At 37.0% G+C, this 8991-nt stretch overlaps 1 protein-coding gene across 4 annotated transcripts; it reads left to right on the top strand.

Moving 5' to 3' along the window:
- The first annotated feature begins 2410 nt into the window (after positions 1–2410).
- LOC107765077 (cytochrome c-type biogenesis ccda-like chloroplastic protein) lies at positions 2411–8651 on the top strand. Of its 4 annotated transcripts, none has more exons than XM_016583679.2 (12): positions 2411–2607; positions 2938–3081; positions 3994–4049; positions 4907–5037; positions 5133–5218; positions 5311–5342; positions 6076–6237; positions 7078–7150; positions 7274–7374; positions 7706–7798; positions 8069–8115; positions 8248–8651. In XM_016583679.2, exons 1-12 carry the CDS (start codon positions 2439–2441, stop codon positions 8318–8320), a joined length of 1167 nt encoding a protein of 388 aa, XP_016439165.1. In that variant the 5' UTR covers positions 2411–2438; the 3' UTR covers positions 8321–8651. The 4 variants fall into 4 exon arrangements, with proteins under 4 accessions (XP_016439165.1, XP_016439166.1, XP_016439167.1 ...); XM_016583680.2 differs by having other exon boundaries at positions 2422–2607; positions 3997–4049; XM_016583681.2 differs by having other exon boundaries at positions 2427–2603.
- The last annotated feature ends 340 nt before the right edge of the window (positions 8652–8991 follow it).

The following is an 8991-nucleotide window of genomic DNA, read 5'->3' on the forward strand; positions in this document are numbered from 1 at the left end:
CCACTCCTTGTAGTTTCTAGGATGCTTCTTTTTCTTCCTGTACCAAATGTCAATTCCCACTCATTCCTTGATAGTCATCCATTGGGATTGTCATTGCTCTTGGATTGCTCTATTGACTTGCTATGAGACAAGATATCTTAATTCGTGAGCATGGGAAAAGATAAAAAGGAAAGGATCTTCGACTCTAATGGGGTACATACACATTAGTTTTCTTTCCTCATTTTGCGCTCTTTCGGCAATGATCCTTGATTCAACTGGAAGTGATAATTTACATTGCTTTGGTAGCATAGGAAGGGCTCGCTTTTGGTAGGAAGATAAGCTGCAGATATCAGAAATGGCAATCTTTGTCATCAGGATCTGAATGGTGATCTCTCTGAGAAACATTCTTTGTGGTGTTATTTTTCTCTTCTTTTTGTTGTTGTAAAGTGGTATTCGAGTTTTGCTGATCGGATTTGCTGTTACGGCTACCAGCGGTTTAGTGGTACCATGTTGAAGCTGTATATATGCGCGAATAGTATGGGTTGATTTTGTTGTAAGGCGGTGAATAAAGGCTAATTGACCCAATTTACTGAGTACTGCAACCGGAGGTGGATAGTTTATAGATGTGCTGGTCAGGTGGTGATTGTTCTTTAGTTTCTATTTATGCATACAACTGCATTAGGCCTGTGTGTGTAGTTAACGTGGTAAATGTATAAGGCATCTAATCTGAGATGCTTCTGCACAAAGAGAATGGGGAGGAGGGAGGAAGACTGACCTTCAAAAATGTTCAAGTATCTGTTGAACTGCCATGTTGTAGTTGGACACCATTCATTTGTGTTTACCCATACACCATACTACTTGCTATTACATCAACAGCTGATTCATACTGATTTGCTCCATGTATTAGAAGCTGACAGCTCCTACTTCCTCCCGTTGGTATCCATGCGGGTCTAGCTCTAATGTCTGAAGTGACCCCTAACTGTCCATTGCCTCAAACCAGGTAGGTAGGTTGATGACAAAACATAGTTACTTACGGATGTATGCATGCGGTCCGGGAACACTTTGGGGTGAACACCCATCCACACAAGTAGGGTCAATAGTTCAGCATTTAGGCTGTAACATTTAGCAACAAATAAATATTTAACCCAACAATTGCTCTCCGAATCAAGCTAGATAGTCTCCTATCACTAGGCTCACCAACCAAGCTGGACTTTTTTTTTATTATTCCTATCGGATATCAAAACAAATCATAAGGATTGTTTCCAGCCATGAGTTCTCCTATGACATAAGCGCTCTTGGGTGGGGTGGGGCATTCCATCAAATCTTTGAGAAGGGCCCCAATCTCGTATTTGATGGTCGGCATGGCGATAGGCTTCGTTTCTACGATTGCCTTCCCGGTCGTTGAATATTTAGGGGTTGCAAGAAGAGCGCAATGAGTTGATGGAGAGTTAAGTAGTCCATGAGGTTAGCACCTTGGTTTGTCAAAAATATGAAGTGTAAGCTAATAAGGAGTGACAATTAAAGCTCCTTGCATATGTATCTAGTTTGCAGGCATGTTTACACTTGAAATTCACGCATCTTTCAGTAGATAAGTTGCTTTTTATTAATTTTCCAGATCTACTCACCCCCCCCCCCCCCCCAAAAAAAAAAATCCTCCATCTTAGAATTCCTCACCTTGTTTTTCCGCTCACGCCATATACTTTTTATTTCAGAAAGATGAAGGGAGTACAGATGAAAAGGTCAAAAAATGTCCGGAAAATGAAGGCCATTGCCAAGGCTATTTCACAAAATGAGAAATTGGAGGAAAAAGTCACAAGGAGCGAAAGCAAGATAGAGAGAACACAAGATGCCAAAAAGTTGTATGAATGAATGGATGATTCTTTAGTCTGATTAGTTATGGAAAGAGTGATGATTTTGTTTATTAATGTTCACTCCAAGGGCTTGTCAATGTAAAAGTTATATCTTCTTCATTATAATTGTCTGGTGTTCTTTCGCCAAAGGTTGTCAATGTTTTTGCATTTTCGAGATAAACAACGATAGCGTGCAAATACTACTAAAATTGAATGAAATTCCATATCATTGGAAACTAACATGTGTTGCAGCATGTGCTTGATCCAATAAAATATTAACTTGTTAAGGCAAATATTTTATAATTGAGGGATGAATTGTAAATCGTTAGGAAAAGTTCCAATACTAGGGTAACTCTAAACAATAATTCAAAGTGTAAGGGTAAATTTGGATGCCTTATATCGAAAAATTTGGATACATGATAATACATGAAGTCCACCAATTACTTGTTGGAGCAAAATTGAGCGGTTTCAAACAATACGTGAACAATTGTCAAATAAGTTTAACACGCAAGAACAAACTACAAAGTTGTCTATTTGAAATGATGGTGATCTGTGTAATATATGAAACTATAAGGAGTGTATACAATAAGCTGAAACTTTACAGGAGGTATGTGTCATTTTTCTTTAAATGAACTGGAGAGAAAAATGAAAAAAATATCAACGGTTCAATCAACAGACCAAGCTCATTGCTATTCGTCTTCTACCTCTCTCTCATGGCGCTCCAGCTTGCTATCACTATCTCAAGCTTCAACCATCTTCCACGAAGAATTCAGGGCAAGTAATTCCTCTTCGAACCTTGCCTGCAATCTTATATATCTTTAATTTTCTTATTCTTCTCTTTTTTTTTTAAATAAATTTTTTAATCTGATTACTCTTGAGGTCAATAGCTCGGCCAATTCAGTTGGAGTATTTTTTTTTTTTTTTTGGTATAATTTTTGAATTCTAGTGCTTCGTTAGAAGTTGTGACACATGTCTTTTGGTCCTATTCGATATAGTGTCTGCCTTTTAATTGTTTACTATATTAAAACTCCTATTAATTCATGTGATTTCTGTATTTGATTGTTATCTATAACCGCGGAATTCTACTTTTCGCTGTTCGTTCTTCTAGGTGCGCACTGCAATGTGGTGCAAAGGAAACTGCAAAGTACTCCATTGTCAAAACCGAAGGATCTCTGTGAAGATGTTTTTTCTTTGTCAAAGGCTTGCACCAGTGTTCCAATTAGATGCACAATGTTCACAAGTGCTGTCTTAGGTAATCTCTTTAGACAATCTCGGTAATCATGAAAAGTTTTTACTAGGGAGAGGTATATTGTTTTAGCATTCTAGTTCAATTGCCAGAGAAAATCATATATATGCTGTTGATGTGCTCAGCAGGAGTAACATGTCCAGTTGTTCACAATTTGAGACTTGACTGGCGGAGCCAGGAATTTATACAAGGAGATTAAAAAATGTCAGACCTAGGATTTGAACCCCGTTGCCACTTTATTAGAACTTTTGCTTGACATAAGGGGATTCAACAGCTTATTTATAACCAAAACCTAGTTTCGCCCTATTTGCACAGTATAAATTTTCGACGATGGGGAATCAATTGAACTCCCTTCATTCAAGCAAGCTCCGCCTTTGACTACAAAGAGCAACCAAAGATAGAAGCTATATACACAGAAAAAATATTACTCTAAAATATGCCTTACTAAAACGAGCAACCAATCATTTCTTCAAGCGGACTGGTATATGTGCTCCAAAACGTAAAACATAAGCTTAAAAGATTGTCTTGACAAGACTTCTTCATCCCCTAGAAGCCCTGCATTTCCTTTCCTTCTAAATTTTCCACTAACTGCTAAGGGAGCAAACCATGCCATATTGCTCAATGCCCCACTGCACGTTTTCTCTCACTAAACCATAACATGGTAACAAAGGCAATTCCTTTTGAAGGGGAATCATGATCCGTTCAATCCAAAACATGTTCTAAACTGCTTTGACAATGGAGTAAGTAATAAATGACTGACCAAGTCAAAGATTGTAGCCTAAAATTACTCTTATACAAGATTGTAGCCTAAAAGAAGAAATACTTCATGGTCATTTATTATTAATGTTATCTTGTTGCAAAGCATGAAGTAATTATGAAAATATGCACACATTAATTATTTCTGTCTTCACATTTTAGCAGCAAATTTGGTTGCAACACATGCTGCAGATGCTGTGACCATGGAAAACATGATGGTGAGGATTCTTCCTTGTCAACCTTAAGTGTCCTACTTTGTTACTTGGTGCCTGTTGTCTCTTCTAGCCAGGGGGAAGAGGGTGCTTTGTTTTCTGTTGCATATATCCCTGGGCTACTGGGCTCTGTAAAACCATCATAGCACATGATAACATAAGATGACCTATCCAACATCTGTTTGATCCATGTTACCTTTTCTTTCTTCTTTTCTGTTCCCACGAGCCTCAAATTTACGTTCCATGTACTAATTACGTGGATGTGTGTCTTTTTTTCTGACCTATTGATTCTTTTCTTAGTACTCTGTTCTGTTTACTTGTTCTTTATGAAAAAAATAACAGTGACAGAAATAACATCAACAATTTAGAGTAAAGTAGTTCATAGAAGACTTTTTCCTGAGAAGCTAAATTTGTTGTACTTTCTGCAGCAGTTTGAATGTCTATTTTCTGGCTTAATGGGAGATTTGTACTTAACAATCTTTATGGTGATGACATGTGGAAATTTTAATCTTTTATATACCAGTGTTAATGATGACACATTAATTAGATGCCTGATTACATAAGATATGAGACCCTTGTTCAAACCTCAACAATTTGAGGGAACTGATGAACTATATAAGCTTTGGACTGCAGCTTGACCCGCTGATCGAGCTAAATGAATAAAGCCACTTGTTCTCTGTACTGTGGGCCCAATTGAGTTGTATCTTTTTTATGCGTAGTTGCATTTGCTGGACATTTTTCTGTGGTTCTTTGCAATATAAGTTGGTATTCATTAGCTAGTGGAATGTATTGTCACATAACACACCAGTAAATCTTCACTGGATTGTATGCTAAGGGGACTGTCATTTCTTCATTGGCTTCAGGATTTTTCTAGTGCTGTCTATACTTTAGCTGATGGAAGCGTTGGAGATATTTTTGGTGGCCTTCTGTATTCTGCTGGTCAACAAGCTAATGAAGCTGTTCAGGGCCAGTTGACTGCTCTTAGTTTCACCAGGTCTAAATCTTGTATCATTTAAATTGTGTCTGGTACTGATAGAATGTATTTACAAAGGTTTTGTACTTCTGATTCTTAGACTTTTCTCTTTGCAGTGTGGCCACTATTTTTGGTGCAGGGCTTGTAACTAGTCTTTCACCTTGTACACTCAGTGTGCTGCCTCTCACCCTTGGTTATATTGGTAGGACTTGGAAGTTGAATCTTTGCTCTCTAAATATGAATCATAAGGTCTCTCCTCTCTGATACTATTTACGTTCTTTGAAAATGGTCTAGGGGCTTTTGGCTCTGGGAAAAGCAGAGTAGCGGTAAGAACCTTAATTTTATATTTAACTTTTTACTGTTTGTTCTTTGTCCTTTCCACTTTTGATGTGAATTATTTGCAATGACGGAACATAAATTACATACCGTATAGAAAATATTTTCCAGCTTTACATGTAAATCCTTTAAGGGGTGAATGTTATTTGGCTTATATGTCTTGAGACGGCATGTGTATGATTTTCTCTATGATAATCTTCTGTCTCAATTTCCACTTTGGGACGTATAGAAAAAGTTCGATTAACTAATCAAATTTAACATTATTTTTATTTGCTTAGTTTTTGGTGTAACATGGCTACTGTAAATTTCATGGACTCTGATGCCATGGTTGACTTCCTTAGCTCAGTACAGAACTTAGTAATGGCACGTTACTTTTGGTTGTAACTCTCTCACATCATTTGCTTTTTGCTGGTTGTCATCCATAAAAGTTACACTTTACTGATAAAAAGTCATAAAATTATTGATCAAGTTTGAACTTCGACGTGACGTTTCTCCATCAAACTAAGTTTTCAATCTACTAGAAATCAAACTAATAACTTAATTCTTATACTTCATATCCAACCAAAAGGTGCGATATTTAATGTGAAAGGAGTACTAGAAAGTAGAGATTGCAGTTTCTATGAACAGAGCTTTGCAGGGTTCTGCATTTTCCACCTGACAACCTACTAGGGCATAGTGCTAGTTCAAATTCATTGTTTTCACTTGGGCTATCCTCTTGGACAGGTTGTTGGGGATTCAATTGCATTTGCCCTGGGATTGGCAACCACGCTAGCACTGCTGGGCATTGCAGCTGCATTTGCTGGAAAGGCATATGGGCAAATAGGACAAGGGCTGCCTGTGGCTGCTTCTTTTTTAGCTATTGTTATGGGTTTAAACCTGTTAGAGGTAACTACATATGTTGAATGTTTAAATAGTGTGGTAATATCTTTTTATTTTAAGTATCAGTTGAGTATTATTGTTTTTAATCTTTATTGAAACCATGGTTGCATTTGTGTTTTGCCTGATCTTCAGAGCTTTGTCCTATTAAGGTATTATGGCTTATTTGTTTATATATTAATAATTTTTGCTTGCATAAATAAGTATCAGTTAAAAAAAAGTTGATGTTCTTATGCTATACCAGATGTTCCCACATCACCTTTATTTGTAATGAGAACTTGTGTAGGAAAAGACTGTGATATGTGTTGGCGTTTGAATAAAATAATGACTGACAGTTTTGGTACCTGGGTAGTAAAAATTGTGGGTAAAGCCATCAGATCCAAGTACAATTGTGTTTTTGGATTTAGCCAAAATTATGCTTTTACTGTTTAGAGGTTTCTTAGACTCAAAACATGCAAATATAAGTACAAGTCATATTAATGATTGGTTTGGAATTAGTCCTAGTCTTGAGACTATCTTTCTGACCCTTATGACGTATATGTTCCTACTGAAGTTCATAATTAAGTTTCGTACCAGCAATTAACATGTTCCATACACCATACTCTTCCCTCCATAATGAAAAGGGCAAGTCAATTCGCTAGAATTTGGGGGAGCTTTATATTTGCATGTTTTATGTTTTAACTTTTAACTAGTAGCAATAACTGAATGAATATATCATCGAGCTTTATGAAAACTATTGCAAATATAAACGGTACAAAAGAAGCATTATTTGCTAGTTTTCAGTTTGCGTTTTTGGTTCCGTGCTTATATGCATTTACTTATAGTCTTCCTTCAATAACAATGCTGCAGGTAATAGAGTTACAACTTCCCTCATTTTTCGACAACTTTGATCCTCGATCAGCAGCGGCTAGCTTTCCTTCAAGTAATGGGCTATAACTTTTACCCTTCATTCTTGTTGGGACATAATCTCAGTTAGTTTGGGTATGGGAATGCTTGCAGTAAGCTGGATATTATAGTTTGACATTTTATATATTTGATTGTCTAGGTGTTCAAGCTTATTTGGCTGGTCTTACATTTGCCTTAGCTGCATCACCATGCAGTACACCAGTACTAGCAACCTTGCTCGGCTATGTAGCTACTTCTCGGGTACTACAAATTTTGACATTTTGGTTCTCAGGATGACGAAATGATGGTTATCTTATGTTTGCTTCTTTTCTTTCTTTGGCCTTCCAAAAAAAAAAGTGACACAAAAAGCACAAGCATATGACACCATCTTGGTCATTTTGCTTAATCTTTGAGAGAATTAGAGTTATGTCATCAGGATTTCTTTCATATAGAAGTATTTTATAATGCATGCCTTGAATCAAATACTTCAGCACCTGGCATTGACCATTAGAATTGCACACTGTCTTTGCATGTTATTTATTTTGGTTATTAGGTTGAATATAACTAGCTTCTTAATAATCTTCTATAACAGGATCCAATTATTGGGGGCAGCTTGCTATTGACATACACAACTGGCTATGTTACTCCCTTACTACTTGCTGCCTCTTTTGCTGGAGCATTGCAGGTAATCCATATGGTTCAAATAATTGTTATTGTGGCCAGCATCTTTTAGATGGTCCAAGGACCTCATGTTGCTACATCCACATTATGGAGCTCTGCATCTGAGGGCATTGTTTTAAGAATTCTTTCTCCACTTCAACGCCACTCATCCTGCTTCCTTGTCTTCTGTCATGTTTATTAAGATTAGTCTTGCCTGCTTGAGTTGCTGCTTGCATACATTCATTATAATCTTTTTTCACCATTTAAGTACTGACCAACTGCATGTCATTTGCAGAGTATACTTTCATTCCGCAAGTTCTCAGCATGGATCAATCCAGTCAGGTAAATTGTCTGTGAAATTAATGGCACAATTAGTCAGAGAGAGCTTAAATTTCTTCTACTTTAGTCACTTCCTCTCTAATACCATCTTAATCACATTCTTCAAGTACTCAGCCAGATATTTGCCTTTTGCAGTGGTGCGCTACTATTAGGTGGGGGTGTCTATACCTTTCTCGACAAGCTTTTTCCAGTGACAATGGCTATGTAGGCTAATCAGCTATTCAAATAGCAACAGCTGGAATGGGGATGAGCTTTACCTGCTTCTTCTTACTGTTTGAGTTGCTTATGCTCAGGCAAAGCATCATTGAGTTACATAGAGCAAAGTTTCAAATGAATGAGCAAGCAAAGGTACGATGTATATGTGGGATCTGTAACTTTAACTCCTACAACAAGTTGTAGAAGGTAGAAAATGTTGATTGATACGTATTGGATGCACTTCAGTTAGAATTAAGGAACAATAGGATCATATATGTATGAGAACGTATAGCTTTTGTGTAAAGATAATGTTGTATGATCAATAGAACCTTTATTTCAATGCATGGATGGCTTCTGATAAGGTGTCTCCTTTACAATTATGCATGAATTTTGGAATGAAATGCCATGCGACACAACATGGTGAGTGTAGAGCGCTCAACTTCAAACCAAGAGTTCGAGCCACCAAGGGAACAAGTGGAGAAAATCATTGTTGACAAAAGGGGCGATTGGTGGGATTTACCCAAAAGTTTAGAAGTTACTATCATTTCAGGCAGTTTGAAAGTACTTCATTTTTCTAATATAAATAAGAGAGAATTTTGACAAAATAGTTATAGCTCATCTTACCCCCATCCTCTGAAGTTGTGAATTACTGAGCAGTTACCTATCTCTTCAATTTCATAACCA

This window comes from Nicotiana tabacum, chromosome 2, assembly GCF_000715075.1.
Source record: "Nicotiana tabacum cultivar K326 chromosome 2, ASM71507v2, whole genome shotgun sequence".
In the NCBI taxonomy this organism is placed as follows: domain Eukaryota; kingdom Viridiplantae; phylum Streptophyta; class Magnoliopsida; order Solanales; family Solanaceae; genus Nicotiana; species Nicotiana tabacum.

Excerpts from the sequence above, each read along its gene's own strand:
- LOC107765077 (XM_016583679.2), top strand. The coding sequence starts at position 2,439 with ATGTGTCATTTTTCTTTAAATGAACTGGAGAGAAAAATGAAAAAAATA. Across the intron at positions 5,343-6,075 it reads CTGGGAAAAGCAGAGTAGCG|GTTGTTGGGGATTCAATTGC; the intron begins GTAAGAACCTTA and ends CCTCTTGGACAG. Across the intron at positions 8,116-8,247 it reads GCATGGATCAATCCAGTCAG|TGGTGCGCTACTATTAGGTG; the intron begins GTAAATTGTCTG and ends TGCCTTTTGCAG.